The 19348-nt window shown below is 42.4% G+C and overlaps 1 protein-coding gene across 3 annotated transcripts in view; it reads right to left on the bottom strand.

Moving 5' to 3' along the window:
- Positions 1–19348, bottom strand: part of wdfy4 (WDFY family member 4) — a 315729-nt gene that overhangs the window by 208754 nt on the left and 87627 nt on the right. For all 3 annotated transcript variants that reach the window (XM_060854390.1, XM_060854388.1, XM_060854389.1), the window contains 10 exons: positions 18166–18397; positions 16420–16571; positions 14389–14500; positions 8872–9062; positions 5242–5394; positions 4169–4239; positions 3231–3392; positions 1867–1958; positions 1668–1764; positions 1382–1587 (listed from right to left, as the gene is read on the bottom strand). In XM_060854390.1, coding sequence (XP_060710373.1) covers positions 1382–1587; positions 1668–1764; positions 1867–1958; positions 3231–3392; positions 4169–4239; positions 5242–5394; positions 8872–9062; positions 14389–14500; positions 16420–16571; positions 18166–18397 — 1468 coding nt within the window. The remainder of the gene's footprint in view (positions 1–1381; positions 1588–1667; positions 1765–1866; positions 1959–3230; positions 3393–4168; positions 4240–5241; positions 5395–8871; positions 9063–14388; positions 14501–16419; positions 16572–18165; positions 18398–19348) is intronic.

The raw sequence follows: 19348 nt of genomic DNA, 5'->3' as shown, positions 1-19348 counted from the left end.
TCAAGGATAACCCAAGATGGAGGATGGAAAAAATTTCTGGCTGTAAGAGCTGCTCCTTTTTTGAGTTATTTGAGGTGCTGGAGGTGATTTCCTCAAATTCCAGGAGCAGCAATGACTTTTATATGCTGTTGGATTGTTTTGGTACTTTGGGGGAAAAAAGGAAAAACAACAGCAGTTTAAAATGGAGAAGAATAGACAAAGGAAGCACATGGTGAGGTCAGTGCAGGAGAGAGAGAGAGAGAGAGACAGAGACAGAGAGAGAGAGAGAGAGAGAGAGAGAGAGAGAGAGAGAAACTGTTACCAGAGTGAACCTACACAGTACTGTCTTTGCTGTTTGAATTCATGTATCGCTGGACATCGGAGCGCGTCTGGGAAAATTAACAAACAGTGAAATTCACAACTGGTCTTGGAGGAACAGTATCAGATAAGTTAATTGTTTTAAGTGGCCTACAGAAAGTATGCAGTAGTGAGTAGAGTGGGCTCTTTCTTGATTATATATTTTTTGAGATATGCCTCTTGATTTAACTTAAAATATAAGCCATAACTATTAATCTAACCTGGGGCAGTGTTTTGCAGAGGAATAAGATGGTGTTATTTTCAAGGTCTGTAGATTGTGAAGGAGCAAAAATGGCCTTTAGTAGAGTGGTATGTGCTTCTTATCAAATGCGGGAGATTAAAGAGACTTTAAGGGTTACTGCGGATTATATCTGCAATAGACGCTGTTGGAAGTGAATCCTATCAGATGGAATGGATCAGTTGGACAGACAGTTAGAAGCAATGAGGAATTTGCAACAGTAACAGTATGTGATGGATGGCAGTTATAGGAATGGGGTAAGTCTCAGATAAAGTCACATGGATGGGTTAACTCCATAAAAGATGAGGGAGGGAGGCACCTAGTAAGGTGTGTTCTGTGGCTATCTCCATTTCAAACAAGTAGGCTGTTTTGGAAAATGTAGGGGGTCATGACTCCTCAGGGGAACGTAGCACAAACAGCCAAGTTTCTGGTATTGAGACTGGCTCTAATGCAATGAGGGGCACGTCGGGTTCCAAGAGATCAATGGTGTTAGGGGACTCTCTAGTTGAGGTTCAGACAGTCTTTAATTTTGCCCTTTGTTTTGAAAGGTGAACCACCTGTCATGACCAGTTACATAAACCCGACACATCAGCATAATACCTGTGCCTGGTCTTGGATGTGAAGCGACAGGACAAGGCAAAGCTTCTGAAGAAAGCAGACGCAAAAAAAGTTTCAAGTGTCAAAGGCAGACAGAGACAAAATTTATCGAGCCATAAAATGAGTGAAAGAAATGGAATATATATATATGAAAGATATGATTTGTAGACATAAGTTGAAAGCTCCAGTCTTACATACATTAAAACATACCCACTAGGATGCTGCACTCTGCAGTACTGTTCTCCAACCAGGCATTTGCTCGCATGCCACCTCTAAACTTGACCAACAGTGCTGGATTGTACAGGAAGTGAAGCAATAGTCTTGTACTCAGGATGACGGTGGTTGGATGAAGATGAGCTTGCATGAAAAGCAGGAACCAGTCAGGCCCCAGCGAAGTAAACATTTTCTCTTGATCTCTGATGGAAACATTTTTTTTTAAGTTTCAGTTTATAAGCAAACTGTGTACGATTGAAAAGGAGATCAAGAAAGTACCTACTTAGAATTTTGATTAAGGTGACTCCAACACACATCAAGCAGTGTCCTCAATAGTTGGTTTCTTAGCCATATAGTCCGTCCAGGTACATGATGTATGACTTCAAATAACAAAAGAAATTAAAAGTAAGACCGATAAGGTTTAGTATTTGTGAGCAATGCATCCAGAACATAATTATCTTTAATAAATTAAAACACCTTACCATCTATCGATGTATCAGAAACCATTTCGAGTGAAATTAATTTTTCATTCATGGAAGCTGGAGGCAAAGTGTAAGTAAGGAATAATCCAATCCTTCAACAGAAAACATTAAATATTTCAATAGTAATTAACCTTCAAATATGTCTCCAATTATACCACAATATTTCATTATAATTTATGTCAGTCATTTCAAATGGCAGCCATGAAATTATGTCATCCCTTTACATTTCCTGATACAGGCGGTTGTTGCCACACAGGCCATACTTAAAGTCAAAAGTAAAGCATAAGTTAAGTAACTACAAATGCTAGATAACTGAAAGAGAATCTAATTTTAAAAGTATATTTGTTCTTGGAGTGTCATGTGACATTAGGTATTTATTCCCAATCTTGAGATACCCTGTATGAGGTCGAGGGGTGACCTTATACAAGTTTATAAAATCTGAGGGGCCCAGGTAGGGTTAACAGTAGTTGCCTTCTCTCCAAGATAGGGGATTTCAAGAGTGGAGAGAGATTTAAAAAGAGACTTGAGGGGCAAACGTTTTACACAGAGGGTAATTTGGGAGGGGAATGAACTTCCTAAGGAAGTGGGTGGATGTGGGCACAGTTTTAACGTTGAAAAAACATTTGGATCAGTACTTGAGCAGGAAAGGTTTGGAGGGATATGGGCCAGGAGCAGGCAGGTGGAATCAGGTTAATTGGGATTATGGTCGGCATGGACTGGGTTGGACCTATGGGTCTGTGTCCATGCTCTATAATTCTATAGTTCTATGAAAGTAAAAGCATGCTGCACAGTTTGAGTCACATGTTGGCCAGACTAGGATGAGTCAGCAGTGTTTCTTTCTTAAAAAGATTCACATCAGTGAATTCGCAAAAGCACAACCACTGACAAATGGCCAGATTGTTTGAAATTCAATTTCCTAATTTGCTATGGTGCGATTATGAAGGCGATTCCTGTGGATTGCTAGTCCTTTGCTATAATCAAATGCTATGGCACATTTAATGTAAGTGCACAAATGAGTCAGCAACTGAATGAGAAAATTGCTTAATATCCTTTGAGAGACCCTTCATCAGAATGGATCCCACTCGAAACATCAGTTGAAACCTTGAATCCTAAAAGATACCAGATATCTTTATTTCTCCACTCAGGAGGGATAAGATAATTGTCAAAATCCTTTAACATAATTTAAAACCAAGTGTGGCGATTCCTCTTCAGGACCCACACACATTGGCAAAGACTTGTTCATTTGTTCTATTTATCTACTCTTGGGAATTGACAGAAAACAACAAGAAAAGGAAACCAATTTCATCGGACTGGCAATGTAGCATCTACAATGGGCTCTTGTAAAATGTCACACACAATATTACCTTAGGAGGTCTGCTGTGGTGAAGTAACTTTTCAGTAATTCTTCAAGGATGGTGCATATGACATGAACCTTTGACTTGGTATTATTGGGGTCATTCAGTAGAAAGACAAGTCTTGGTATCAACTGAAGTCTGTGCATGACCTCAGCATTGTGACGTCTAGCACTGTAGGAGAAAGGCAATAACACAGAGATAATTCTTTGTACAATACAATATGAACTTAAGGAGAGTTCATGGACTGACTTAGCCACTCACTGATATTATCAAGCAACATGCAGGGGGAAAAACCACAATCCTTTGTGGATTGTCATCAATAAGTGTTTTTTTCAGAGGCACGCTAATGTGATTCACAGGAGCAGGGGGTAAGAAAAGAGGAAAGAAGTACAAAATGAGGCAGAATGGGTGGCACGGTGGCACAGTGGTTAGCACTGTTGCCTCACAGCGCCAGAGACGTGGGTTCAATTCCCGCCTTAGGCGACTGACTGTGTGGAGTTTGCACATTCTCCCCGTGTCTGCGTGGGTTTCCTCCGGGTGCTTCGGTTTCCTCCCACAATCCAAAAATGTGCAAGTTAGGTGAATTGGCCATGCTAAATTGCCCGTAGTGCTTTTAGCAAATGTAGGGGAATGGGTCTGGGTGGGTTGCGCTTCGGCAGTTACAGCCTGTTTCCACACTGTAAGTAATCTAATCTAAAAAAAAAGGGGTAGAAAATTCAAATGTAACGTTTCTAGCAAAAAATTCACATTCTATCAGTGTTCCCAGGAATCAAAAATACAATTGGCAATATTTTCAAGCTCAAAATCAAACAATAGATTTAATCATTTGCCCACGTCGGAAATATCAGAGACTCGCGGTCTCTATTATCCCCCGATGGTAATTCAAGTCCTCGAATTAAACCAATTAGCAATGAGATCACAAAGATTCTTGTAATACAAACTATTACCTGCTTTTGAGAAGTTCCAGAAAATGGTTGAAAAGCAGCAGATCAAGTGAATCCGGAGAATTCCGCCAAATCTTCAAAAAAAAAGGAAAGCCATTAATGTTGGTGAGAAGCCAATATAAAAATGCTGTGGACATGAATAACCCCAGACCTTCATACACTGTTGCACCAATTGCATTAATTCACAGGAGGCTAATAGCAAAAAAGGCCACTACAATCCTTAATCTGAACTCAGTGTGGGGCAAGGAATCAAGATGGTCAACGGCCAACCCACACAATTCCAACTCTACAGTACCCCTGCAGTTAAAAACAATTAAATCAGCCAGAAATTCCAACCAAACCCCACTTTAAAGTCTGAACATAGAAAATAGCAGGCGTAGGCCATTCAGCCCTGCAGGCCTGTTGCACCATTCGATATAAAATCATGAGCGGCATGGACAGGGTAAATAGACAAGGACTTTTCCCTGGGGTGGGGAAGTCCAGAACTAGAGGGTATAGGTTTAGGGTGAGAGGGGAAAGATATAAAAGGGACCTAAGGGGCAACTTTTTCATGCAGAGGGTGGCATGTGTATGGAATGATCTGCCAGAGGAAGTAGGGGAGGCTGGTACAATTATAACATTTAAAAGACATCTGGATTGGTATATGAACAGGAAGGGTTTAGAGGGATATGGGCTGGGTGCTGGCAGGTGGGACTAGATTAGGTTGGGATATCTGGTCGGCATGGACGAGTTGGACTGAAGGGTCTGGTTCCATACTGAATATCTCTATGACTGTATAATGTGATCTTGGCTGATCATTCAATTCCACGTTCTGTTCCTGCTTAGTCTACCTACTCTTCGATCTCTTTAGCTCAAATAAGTGGATCTAACGTCTTGGGAAACATTCAAGGTTTTCACCTCTACTGCTTTCTGTGGTCAAGAATTCCACAGATGCCCCACTTTCTAGGCAAAGAAATCTAATCTCATTCCAGTCCTCGGGGTAAGTGCAGCATCAAACTCAGTCATGACAGCTCCCACAATTGAACAGTCTACCAAATGCTTGATGACAAACTTGAACGTTTTTGAGGTGCATTTACCTCAAAATCACAGAGGAGGTCACTGAAAGCACAGCTGTTGTGAATTGTTGAGGTTCCTTGGCCCAACTCCGCAGTTCCAACGATGGTCAGGATAAGTTGAAAAATTCTGGCGTTTAACAATTTCACCTTTATTTTTAACAGCAGCGCTAAAACCTACATGGAACAGAAAGACTGGAGTATTACTTACAACAACAGGATGCTGCTGGAAATGGAGGGTTTGAGTAATAAGGAGAGGTTATGACCTTTTCACCAGAGCTCTGGAGGTCGAGGGGTGACTTTATAGAGATTTTAAAAATCATGAGGGGAATAGATAAGGCGAATAGCAGGTGCCTTTTCCCAGAGGTGGAGAATTAGGGGGTGCATTTTTAAGGTGAGAGGAGAAAGGTTCAGAAAAGACATGAGGAGCGATTTTTTTTCCCCTCCACACAGAGCGTAATTCGTGTGTGGAATGAACTTCCAGAGGAAGTCTTAGATGTGGGTACAGTGACAACATTTAAAAGACATTTAGATAAGTATGTAAACAAGAAATGTTTGGAGGGATATGGGCCAAGCGCAGGCAGGTGGGAACATGGTCAGCATGGACGGGTTGGACTAAAGGGTCTGTTTCCATGCTGTATGACTATAACCTACAACGGCAGGCAGAAATAGAAACTAATACACAACCTGGGAAAAATCATTACAATTCAAACAAAAGCCAAAAAAGTGAAGCTTACTCTTACAGTGCCTTTTGAATTTAAATTACCTGTTAATTGAAAACTCCTCTGAGCACTAGCTTTCTGCTTAATATTACTTTAATTCAAATTGCTGGATAACTTATTCTTTAAAACTTTGAAGGTGTATAAAGTTTTGTAGAAATAGCCACAATTTCAACAAATTGTTACAGTTTCTAGAGGGATTTAATTTTATGGTAAAAATAATTCTCAAACAAAATCTCAAATGCTGTGGACCATTTTGTGATACCAATAATCATGAGATACATAGTTACCAAGCAGCATTTATAAATTTACATGATTAGAATTAAACAAATCGCAGAGAGAAGATATATGTTTATTTGCACACCAATTAACACCTTCAGAAACCTAGGAGAAAGACAGGATGATCGATCAGATTCAAAAAAAAAGTGTGGTGCTCGAAAAGCGCCGCCGGTCAGGCAGCATCCAAGGAGTAGAAGGGATGATGTTTCAGGCATAAGCCCTTCATCAGGAATTTGGGAGGGGAGGGGGGTAGTGCAGAGGACGAGCGGGCACTAGGGGGCTGGGAGATAAATGAGAGGGGATTGGGGCTGGGTAGCTGGGAATGCTGAACAGCTTCAGGAACCTTGTGTGCATTACAACACTTAGTTACCAATACTCGCTATTCAGATGTTCAATGTCTTGTTTTGGGTTTATACAAGCTGGTAGCAGTTCCATATTTCCACTCCTTCAATCACCATTGCCTTCTATTCCTTCCACAGTGAAATGAATTGAGTTTGAAATAAAATTTGTTACAACAACATCTGGTATTTGCATGGCACCCTAATCTATTAAATTATGTCCCCGGGGTATCACAAGCACATTATAAACTATATACAATATCGAATTGCAGAAGGCAGTATGAGGAAGTGTTGAGTAAAGACTTCGTCAAAGGTGGTAAGGGAGGTTTTTGTTGATAATTTGATGAAAGGGAGGCATATAGCTTTGGAGAGGGAACTCTAGGGCTGAAGGCACAGCCAAGAAATAGGGAGCCATTAAAATCAATTGGCTAGAATTTGGTGAACACAGATCTTACAGGATTGGAAAAGAATCTGGAGATGGTAAGGAGTCAGGTCATGGTAGCATTTGAAAGCAAGGATGAGAATTTTAAAACCCAGGCTTTTTTTTATATAAATTGTGCCTTATCTCAAATTAATAATTGGGTAGCTAGATCTGCAGCTGAGGGGAAACATTCTCTCCTGATAGGCTACAACTTTCCCAATTTGGAACATTGAGATCAGGGAGGTTTTTCAGTTCCCTCAACATTTCTCAGCAGAGGTATAACGTCAATGTGTTCTCTTTAGTATTACGTGAGTGGGTCTTCAAATTCTTCAAGCTTAAACTTGGGGTGGCACTGTGACTCAGTGGTCAGCCCTGCCGCCTCACAGCACTAGGGGCGTCGGTTTGATCCCACCCTCAGGTGACTGTCTGTGTGGAGTTTGCACATTCTCCCCATGTCTGCATGGGTTTCCTCCCACAATCCAAAGATGTGCAGGTTAGGTGGATTGGTCATGCTAAATTGCTCAGTGTCTCGGAGTGCGCAGACTATGTGGATTAGCCATGGGAAATGGCGAGTAATTCACTTCCTGACTCCAAAATCCTGTCCACCATCTATAGGCCACAAGTCAGGAGAGTGATGGAATACTCCCTACTTGCCTGGATGAGTACAACTCTAACATTCAAGCAGCTCACCATCCAGGACACAGCAGCCCGCTTAATTGGCACCACATCCACCAACATCTACTCCCTCCACCACTGATGCTCAGTAGCAGCAGCATGTACCATTTCCAAGATGAACTGCAGAAATTCACCAAAGCTCCTCAGACAGCACCTTCCAAACCCGTTATCACTTCCTTCTAGAAGGACCAGGGCAGCAGATACATGCGAATACCACCAACTTGAAGTTCCCCTCCAAGCCATTCACCTTCCTGACTTAGAAATATATCATTGTTCCATCAGTATTGCTGGGTGAAGATCCTGGAGTCCCTCCCTAATGGCATTGTGGGTCAACCCACAGCAGGTAGACTGCAGCAATTCAAGAAGGCAGCTCACCTTCCCAAGGGCAACTAGGGATGGGTAGTAAATGCTGGCCCAGCCAGTGAGGTCCACATCCTACAAATGAATAAATAAACCAAAAAAAAGGGTTACAGAGAGGGGATGGGGGATGGGTCATGGTGGAATGCTATTCGGAGGGTCAGTGTGGACTCAGTGGGCTGAATGGCCTGACTTTATACTGCAGGGATTCTATGATAACTGAAGGTATGATTATGTACATTAAAAAGGGCACATTGTAATGCAATAGGTAATTATAAGATCTCAGCAACCCCCTTTCTCTCTGCTCATAGAACCCCCTGGGATGGGTTTTATATTGAACTTTAATGGCAGGAATGATTACAATTCAACCTTCTGACAGATGAGACCCTTAGTATCATTACAATAAGTACATCATTTAGGGTACGGAACATATAAGTAGCACTGCCTACCTGTTCTGGTTACAGATGAGAATTTCAAGATTAAAACCAAGTCACTGATAAGAACATCTCAATAACCCACAACATTTTTGAGCTCACAATCGTCACTTATAACACAATTACTTTTTAAATCTGAGCCAGTGCTCATTTTACCAGCAAACTTGGATTTTGTTAACAAAAGTGACAGAATGACTTGTCTTCCAGTGTAGTATTCTTGTCAAAGATACTCATATCAGGAATGCTTTCTATTTCCAAAATATATTCGATGTTTTCAGTTTCAGAAAATCAATATTAACACCCAGCATCAACTGATCTCTCGAAATTTTCTAAACTTCAAGGTTCAATTGCATTTATTAAAATTCCAGAAAACCATTTCAAAACTCTGGCTTCTAATATACTTTTAATCATCTCTAAATGGGGCACTTTACCCTGTAGCCTTTAATGCGTCCCATCTCTTTTTCACACAGAGTACTGCTGTTCAAAACCGAAATCAGGACCTTGACAGCTGCATAGATCTCATGGTCATCAGACGCCATGGCAACCAGGCCTAATATCACAGCGGGACCACCGATGAACTGCAAACAGTTGGCAGCAGGATTCGAAAAAAACGTCCTGACTCCTAAAAAGATAAATCATGGCAGTTGATTGCTCACATGCTTATGATATTCAAGCCAAAACTTCAAGCACTGTGTTACACAGGGCTATGTTATAGCAGGAATCAGGCACTGGATAACAAAAAATAAGTAGCTGTTTAGATCTTTTGCTTTCTTTCTTGATCTTATAAAGCAGAAAATACAATTATTGTCATGGCTTCGACCAATGCTATCCATTGATGCTCTCCAGCCTCTTTAGGTTGGAGGTCCAATAATCCAACGTACCTCACATCTGGGTTCAAAGTCTTTCAAGGATATTAGACTCTACACAATGTGTAGTTGCCTGGGCTAACTGACATCAAGTTCTAAAAAAATAATTTTTGAGGATGTTCTGGTCTGGGCAAGAAGGACTTGCTTTAAACACAGCACATCTACACTAACACAGTGACAACACTTTGAAAGTGCTTCATTGGTTGTAAAGTGCTTTGGGAATCTGGAGGTTGTGAAAAGTGCAACATCAATGCAACTCTTTCTTCATGCCCCAAACACACCCAAGGAACATGTTAATTGCATTTTCCTCTGGTGCAGACTCTCATTGTGCAAGGGAAACATGGGAACCAATTTGTACACAGCAAGGTCCTTCGAACAGAGAATGAGTACTGAAATAACTCCTCAGAGACTGGTATTCCATCCACAGGTCATGCGGAGAGTCCTTGACAATGGTCCTCAGACCCAGCTCTCAGAGTGAGTAGAACCTTTGACATTCCTGTGTTTTTTTGGAACTCCCCAAAGGGGGCCCAGCAGTGGTGCTTACCTTTTCCCAAACCAGCCATGGCTGTGTGTATGTGTCGTGACACAACACAGTGATGCCATGGTGCTAAAATTGTATTCTACATTTTCTGCCACCAGGAGAGCACCCATGTGGCGAGTGAAACATTCACAAGCAAATCCTGTGAATAGGGACAATGTGACACTGCTGTCAGCCGGGGCTCCCTGATTGGATCAGGTTAACAGCCCCAATCAGTGAACTCATTCTACGAGCACCACGTTGTTGACCTTGTTACAAATGCTTGACCAATTATTGTGGGGCAAAAGGCTGGTCAAGACATCAGCAGACATTCTTGCTGTTGTTCAAATAGCTCTGAGCAAGATCTTATTACCACAAGAGCAGGTATGATGGGGTATCATTTTCACACCTCATCTGATCCATCACCCTCGGTTCTGCACGGAAACATCTGCTGAGCCTGCAGTCTGCAAGCCTAGAGTGGGACCAGGACTCTCAACTTTCTATTTTAACGGCAAGATCGCTACCTTTGAGCCGAGCTGGCACTGTGGTGCAATATAACTGTAAACCTTAATATTAAAAAGGTGCTATAAATTGGTACATGGCAGGTAAAGTATTGATGTATTTTGATTTTTTTTAATTAAAGGATTTACTCAAAGGAAATAGAATGTGGTGTAATTGCTACAATAAAATAAACCTATTCAAAATATTTCATCAGAAAGGCCTAAAAGGTCCTGATGACTTGTTTACAACAGAATGTTGTCACAGTATGGGGTAAATAATGATACAGAAATTAGGCAGGGCAATTTGTCCAGGACCTCAGCCTTTAGTAGGTCTGCTCATTAAAAAGCTCACCCAGGGACCCTTTTAGACTCCATTCAGTCGTGCGGGGCAGATAGGGTTTTGGTTTGTCGCCTCATTCAAAAGATAAAGGGAACAATTTCCACGGACTAATTACAGCAATCAAATAAATAACGAGGATTATCTTCAGAACGATTCCCTGATCAATCTCTATGCACTCTCAGGCTCTTGTCAATCCTTCAGCAATACTTCCACACCAAGCCATTTGTTAATCCCTTGTATCCAATCTGATGATAATAGCAGCAGCATAGAGTCAGGATGACAATTTAGCCGAGATATTCCCAGCAAACTGTCTTGCTCAAACAATATTCATCTGTGCAAAACTACAATTTTAACCAAGCTTCTTCTTTCAGAGTTATAAACTGGAAGGAAATATGCCAGGAATAAATTTAAATTAGACAAGGGCTGAACATCTATATATTGGGATTTAAAACCCCACGACACCCAAGGATTGACTGGACTTGTATTCGCTGGAATTTTGAAGAATATCGGGGAGAAACATGAAAAGATACAAAATCCTGATGGGACTGGACAGGCTTAATGTGGGGAGAATGCCCCCGATGTTGGGGAATTCCAGAACGAGGGGTGACATGGGGTAGATGAGGTAAGCCATTCAGGACGGAGATGAGGAAGAATTCCTTCCCTCAGGGAGATAAGCACCTGTGGAATTCTCTCCCACAGGAAGCTGTTGGAGCCAGTTCATTCGATACATTCAAGAGGGAGCTGGACAATGCCCTTGTGGCTAAAGGGATCATGGGGTACGGAGAGAAAGCAGGAGTGGGATACTGAGATTGCACGATCAGCCATGATCATATTGAATGGTGGTGCAGGCTCGAAGGGCTGAATGGCCTACTGCTGCACCCATTTCCTATGTTTCTAAGGACATTTTATAACCAAATACTTTGAGAAATTGAATCAACTATTGTAAAGGTAGGAAATGCGGCAAACAATTTGTGCACCGCAAGCTTCCACAACAATCAATTGTTGTCCCAATAAACCTGTGGAGCCTCTTTTGTCAATCTGAGAGGGCAGATGAAGCTTTGATTAAATGTCTCATCCAAAATATGGCACTTCAGACAGTGAAGCACTCCCTTAGTACTGCAGTGGGCTATCACTATCCACTCCAGTCTTGGGACTCACAAATCTCTGATTCTCAGCCACTAAGGCATGGGAGACACAAGCTGAACCACGCTACAGGTTAAGAATAATATAATAAAGAGACTGCCATCAGAAGGGAATGAGAAAGATCAGACAACTCCATGTTCAACTCCTCACATGTCTTAAATCGATCACATCGACTGTGGTGATTGAGAGGGAAAATATTTGATGTGGACCTCAGGGGCAACGTTTTCAAACACAGAGGGTATGCCAGGATAAGTGGTAAAGGTGACTTTATTATATTTAGACCATAAGACTACAAGACATAGGAGTGGAAGGAAGACCATTCAGACGATCGAATGTAATCATGGCTGATGGGCATTTTAACTCCACTTACCTGCACTCTCCCCGTAACCCTTCATTCCTTGCGAGATCAAGAATTTATCAATCTCTGCCTTGAGGAGATTTAATGTTTCCTCTTCCATTGTGGTCCGATGCCAATGCGGCACAGTGGTTAGTACTGCTGTTCACAGCACCAGAGACCCGGGTTCAATTCCCGCCTCGGGCAACTGTCTGTGTGGAGTTTGCACATTTTCCCTGTGTCTGTGTGGGTTTCCTCTGGGTGCTCCAGTTTCCTCCCACAGTCCAAAGATGTGCAGGCTAGGTGGATTGGCCATGCTAAACTGCCTGTAGTGTTAGATGAAGGAATAAATGTAGGGGAATGGGTCTGGGTGGGTTGCTCTTTGGAGGGTCGGTGTGGACTTGTTGGGCCGAAGGGCCTGTTTCCACACTGTAAGTAATCTAATCTAATTCCACAAACCCACCACTCTCTGGTTGAAGAAATGTTTCCTCATTTCCACTCTAAATTGATCCCCTCTAAATCGAAGGCAGTGCCCATGGGTCCTAGTCACTCTGCCTAATGGAAACAACTTCTCAGCATCCACCCTATCTAAGCCATGTATTATCTTGTAAGGTTCTATTCAATCTCCCCTCAACCTTCTATACACTAATGAATACAAAACAGGATCCTCAGCCGTTCATTGTATGTTAGGCCTACCATTCCAGGGATCATCCATGTGAATTGCCATTGGACATGCTCCAGTGCCAGTATGTCCTTCCTGAGGTATGGGACCCAAAATTGGACACAGTATTCTAAATGGGGCTTAACTAGACTTTTATAAACTCTCAGAAGTACATCACTGCTTTTATATTCCAACCCTCTTGAGATAAGTGACAACATTACATTTGCTTTCTTAACCACGGACTCAACCTGCAAGTTAACCTTTAGAGAATCCTGGACTAGCACTCCCAGATCCCTTTGTACTTCGACTTTATGAATTTTCTCACCGTTTAGAAAATAGTCCATGCCTGTATTCTTTTTTTCCAAAGTGCAAGGCCTCGTATTTGCTCAAGTTGAATTTCATCAGCCATTTCCTGGACCACTCTTTTAAATGTCTAAGTCTTTCTGCAGCCTCCCCACCTCCTTAGTGCAACCTGCCTGTCCACCCAACTTCGTACAATTGGCAAACTTCACCAGAATGTCCCCAGTCCCTTCATTTATATGATATATGGACAGGTACAGGGAGAGAAAATAGTTATAGGGGTATGGACGAAATGCAGGCAAATGGGACTAGTTCAGTTAAGGAATCCTGGTTGGCATGGATGGGTTGGGCCAAGGTTTCCATCCTGTATGACTCTATGACTGTGAAGGTGTATGTATTAAGTGGCATGTGGTTAGCATTGCTGCCTTACAGCAGCAGGGACACAGATTCAATTGCATATTCAGACAACTGTCCGAGAGGAGTTTGCACATTCTCATGTTAGTGAGGGTTTCCTCCCAGTGCTCCGCTTCCTTCTCACAGTCTCCAAAGATATGCAGGTTAGGGGGATTGGCCATGGTATATTGTCTACAGTATCCAGGGATGTGGATTAGGTGGATTGGTCATGATAAATTGCCCATAGTGTCCAAGCATGTGTAGGCTAGGTGGATTGGCCATGGTATATTGCCCAGGAATGTGTAGATTAGGTGGATTGGCCATGGGATATTGCCCAGAGTGTCCAGGGATGTGTAGGTTAGGTGGATTGGCCATGGGATATTGCCCAGAGTGTCCAGGGATGTGTAGGTTAGGTGAATTAGCCTTCGGAAATGCAGGCTACCTCACAGTCAGTGAAGCACTTTTGAAATGCAATAACTGCTGTCAAATTGCAATTGATGCACAGCAAACTCCCACATGTTAAAATGGCGATGTTAAAATCACCAGCTAAATCTGTTTCTGTGACAGAGGGATAAACACCTCAGACAATGCTGCACTCCCTCTGCAATGTGCTTTGATATCTGTGCTTAAGTGCAGTGTGAGGCTTGAACCCAGAACCTTGTGCCTGAAACGTGTGAGCGCAACCAAGTGGGTCACAGCTGAGACGCAATATTGGAAGGCCTGATGGCACAGTTTGGGGCATATCCACACACAAAAAAAAAATTTAGTTCAGATATAAATAATGCCAGCTATCCCAGATAACTGATCAAAAGTTCCCTCGAACTTTACTGTGAACCTGCCATTGATGCACCTTTAGTTCTGTTTTCAGTGTCAATATGATTGAAAACGTCTTACCAAAGAAGCTTGCAATTGGTGCACCAATAGTTCGAGCAAGACCTGGAAGATGGCTGGCCATATTCTTTGCCAGAACAATAGGCATCGCATCATCTCGAGACGAAATTCCCAACTGCAATGAGTCAGAGGAGAGAGGAACATCGCAACACCAATACAGGAAAGTGAATGAATGAGGCTGTCAGAGAATAAAGCAAATCCATCCTCCTCCCTTTGTGTCACTTATTCCAATTTGCTGGACCATGGTGAGTGGAGAGAGGAACTCACTTTGTCTGTTGCTATGTTCTTTGGGTGAGGGACGAAGTATGTAAACCATGCAACAGCATACGTTTCTGACTTCTCTTTAATGTCCCAGGTACTTCACAGGATCAATATTCATTCAAGATTTCACGTGGAGTCAAAAAAAGAGGATTAGGATAAAAGATTGGTCAAAATGCTAACGGCCACCTTAAAATAGGAATAGTAAGATGGAGAGATCTAGGGAAGGAATTCTGTGCTTACAATCGAGTGCCAATCACTAGCTGAAGGAAAATAACTGACCTGCAAGAGAGATCCATAGGTTACAATGAAAGCACTGAAAGTTACAAGCTTACAAAGCCAGTAGGGTGGCATGTGGCTCAGTGGTTAGCATTGCTGCCTCACAGTGCCAGGGACACCCTTGGGCAACTGTCTGTGTGGAGTTTGATGTCTACACGGGTTTCCTCTGGGTGCTCTGGCTTCCTCCAACAGTCCAAAGGTGTGCAGTTTAGGTGGACTGGCCACGGGAAATTGTCCAGGGATGTGCCGGCTAGGTGGATTAGCCATGGGAAATGCAGGGTTGGAGTGGGATAGCCTTTGGAAGGTCGCTGTGGACTCAATGGGCCAAATGGCCTGTTTTCACATTGTAGAGATTTTACCATTCTATGAAACGGAATCACTCCATACAGCTTCCAAGAAAAAAACGATTTTTAATGATTTTTTTAAAGTTGATGGAATATTCAATCCTTTTTAGCTTCATTTAATAAACAAACAATGGGAACAGCAACACAAATGCTTGGACGATCGAACTACAGATGTTTGCAGCACATAAGAAGATGTTTATTGCTGGAGAAATAAAACATTAATTCCAGCATCCTACTCTATCCTCACGTGCTTTCTTTGCTTCACGTGGTTATCGAGTTCTCCCTTAAAAGATACTGGTTCAACCATCGCCTGTGGCAACCCATTTCATTCTCTGACACTATTTAAAGAAACCCTTCTTATCGTCTTTTCTCAACCTCAATGACAATTTTAGAGTTTTCACTGGATCCCCAGTGGAGAGGAAATCACCTATGGGAGAAGATTTGTAGCTCGGGTGCTCGTCGTTGTGATTCTGTTCGCCGAGCTGGGAATTTGTGTTGCAGACGTTTTGTCCCCTGTCTAGGTGACATCCTCAGTGCTTGGGAGCCTCCTGTGAAGCGCTTCTATGATGTTTCCTCTGGCATTTATAGTGATTTGCCTTTAGGAATTCCCTGGCTGTTCTCGGTTTGGCTTGTCCGATAATAGTAGTGTTAGTAGCCACACAGTAGCAACATGAATTCAACTGGGACAACACTATTATCCGACAAGCCAAACAGAACAGCCAGGGAATTCCTAAAGGCATGGCACTCATCCACTGATTCAATCAACAAGCACATCGACCTGGACCCAATATACCGACCACTGCAATGGACAGCTGGAACTGACAACCGGAAGCGGCAGAGACAAACCACTATAAATGCCAAAGGAAACATCACAGAAGCGCTTCACAGGAGGCTCTCAAGCACTGAGGATGTCACCTAGACAGGGGACGAAACATCTGCAACACAAATTCCCAGCTCGGCGAATAGAACCACAACAGAAATCACCTATCTCCAGCTAATCTATTTTTGAAATAATCCCTTTTAAATCATTTTTTAACCTGCTCTGCTGTGTCAAAAATAGTTCATATCCCATTAACAGTTGGTTTCACATGAAAGGCTGCTGTACAATTTGATAAACCAGACCATCATTCAGAAAACAATCATGCGAACATACCTCACTTGATATTAATCGGCTATCCACTTCATTGTAGTGAGTTCTTATGTCTGTCACAGTCATCACCGCAGATGACACTACATTGATACCAAAGGATACCTTCTCTTCTGCCACAAGTACTGAAGGCTCTGACATTTTGGTTAAATCATTTCCTACAATAGAAGAATTTTTTTTTAAAGAGTAACAAACAGGAATGATGAGGGCAGAGTGGTGGACGTGATCTATATGGACTTCAGTAAGGCATTCGACAAGGTTCCCCATGGGAGACTGGTTAGCAAGGTTAGGTCTCATGGAATACAAAGAGAACTAGCCATTTGGATACAGATCTGGCTCAAAGATAGAAGACAGAGGGTGGCGATGGACGATTGTTTTTCAGATCGGAGGCCACAAGGATCGGTGCTGGGTCCACTACTTTTCATCATTTATATAAATGATTTGGACGTGAGCTTAAGCGGTAGAGTTAGTAAGTTTGCAGATGACACCAAAATTGGAAGTGTAGTTGACAGTGAAAGAGGTTACCTTAGAGTACAACAGGGTCTTGATCAGATGGGCCAACGGGCTGAGAAGTGGCAGATGGAGTATAATTTGGATAAATGTGAGATGTTGCAAATCTTAACAGCACTTATACACTTAATGGTAAGGACCTCGGGAGTGTTGCTGAACAAAGGGACCTTGAGAGTGCAGGTTCATAGCTCCTTGAAAGTGGATCGCAGGTAGATAGGATAGTGAAGGCGGCGTTTGGTATGCTTTCCTTTATTAGTCAGAGTATTGAGTACAGAAGTTGGGAGGTCATGGTACAGCTGTACAGGACATTGGTCAGGCCACTTTTGGAATATTGCATGCAATTCTGGTCTCCTTCCTATCGGAAAGATGTTGTGAAACTTGAAAGGGTTCAGAAAAGAATGACAAGGATGTTGCCAGAGTTGGAGGATTTGAGCTATAGGGAGAGGTTGAATAGATTGAATGGGCTGCACGGTGGCACAGTGGTTAGCACTGCTGCCTCACAGAGCCTAGCACTGCTGCGTCACAGCGCCAGAGTCCCGGGTTCAATTCCCACCTCAGGCGACTCTCCGTGTGGAGTTTGCACATTCTCCCAGGGTCTGCGTGGGTTTCCTCCGGGTGCTCCGGTTTCCTCCCACATTCCCAAAAAACGTGTACGGGGGAATGGGTCTGGGTGGGTTACGCTTCGGTGGGTCGGTGTGGACTTGTTGGGCCGAAGGGCCTGTTTCCACACTGTAAGCAATCTAAGTAATGTAATCTAAGGTTAGGGCTGTGTTCCCTAGAGCGTCGGAGGCTGAGGGGTGACCTTATAGAGGTTTATAAAAGCATGATGGACATGGATAGGATAAATAGACAAAGCCTTTTCCCTAATGTCGGGGAATCCAGAACTGGAGGGCATAGGTTTAGGGTGAGAGGGGAAAGACTTAGAAGAGACCTAAAGGGCAACTTTTTCCACACAGAGGGTGGTGCATGTATGGAATGAGCTGCCCGAGGAAGTGGTAGAGGCTAGTACAATTGCAACATTTAAAAGCATCTGGATGGGTATATGAATAGGAAGGGTTTGGAAAGGTGCGGGCCAGGTGCTGGCAGGTGGGACTGAATTGGGTTGGGATATCTGGTCAGCATGGATGGGTTGGACTGAAGGGTCTGTTTGCATGTTGTACATCTCTATGAATATAAAAGCAAGCATTAATTCTGACTCTAGTTAGAAAGTGACATGGATCAGAGTTTTACCAGGCAACTTACCAGGCAAATAAACAGACTGAAAGTTTCCTAAATAGTTTGGTCCCAACTGATAAATGGTGTCAACATTTTGTTCAGGAATCACCTCTTCAAACAGAAAAGTCGGTCCGAGACGCCAAACTAAAGAGGACCGTTGTTTCCAAATCTGTGGAGTTCCTATAATTCCATGAACATCGATGACAGCTGATGAATCAGAGGAAAAGTGCATTCCTGGAAATGTCTGAATGTATTGAATCTGTTAACAATGAGGCAGAATTACTGCAAAGAACTCATCCACAGTTTTACACCGCATTCAACAAAACATTACCTTATAGTTTCCCTTTAATATGTTTCTGAATTTTCCAAATATTTGATGAGGGAAGAATTTTATTTGTATTTTCTATGTAAAGACGGGCGCCACCATATCTGTGCATGGGTTATTTAACCAGATAATTATCCTCTTCAAAGCAAATATCTCCTGGGAGTATCCCATACACACATCATGGAGTCCTACAGCACAGATACAGATCTTTCAGTCTAAGCAATCCCCGCTGATCATAATCCGAAACTAGACTAGTCCCACCTTCCTGCATTTGGTCTATATTCCTCCAAATATTTCTTAACCATGTACATACCCAAATTTCTTCTAAATGTTGCAACTGCACCCACATCCACCACTTCCTCTGGAAGTTCATTTCACACACAAACCACTACGTAAAAAAAATCCCCCTCATGTATTTTTTAATTCTTTCTCCATTCATCTGAAAAATGAGCCTCCTAGTGTTGAAATTCCCCCATATTAATAAAAAGATGCCATTCAATGTATCTCGCCTGATTTTATAAACCTCTATAAGACCACATCGCAACTCCAGTGAAAGAAGTCCCAGCCTATCAAACATCTCCTTATACCTCAAATCTTCCATACCCAGCAACATCCTGGTAACTCTTTCCTGAACCCTCTCCAGTTTAATAATAATATTAACAATATTAATGTCAAATTGTACACCCTGGGTAAAATCTATGTCCACAAATCCTATCCTGACCCAGTGACTGTCCAAACTGGTGCCAGGGTATAAAAGTGGTCAATAGTACTAAAAGAATTTTTGAATTTGGTTTATGGAGCATGGCAAGAACTATAGTGATGGAAGTATGAGACTTTGAACGATTTGAAAAACAAAATGCAAACCATCATGTATTTGAATATTAG

The sequence above is a fragment of the Hemiscyllium ocellatum genome, chromosome 43, assembly GCF_020745735.1.
Source record: "Hemiscyllium ocellatum isolate sHemOce1 chromosome 43, sHemOce1.pat.X.cur, whole genome shotgun sequence".
NCBI lineage: Eukaryota > Metazoa > Chordata > Chondrichthyes > Orectolobiformes > Hemiscylliidae > Hemiscyllium > Hemiscyllium ocellatum.
This window is presented reverse-complemented; position numbering and strand designations above follow the sequence as displayed.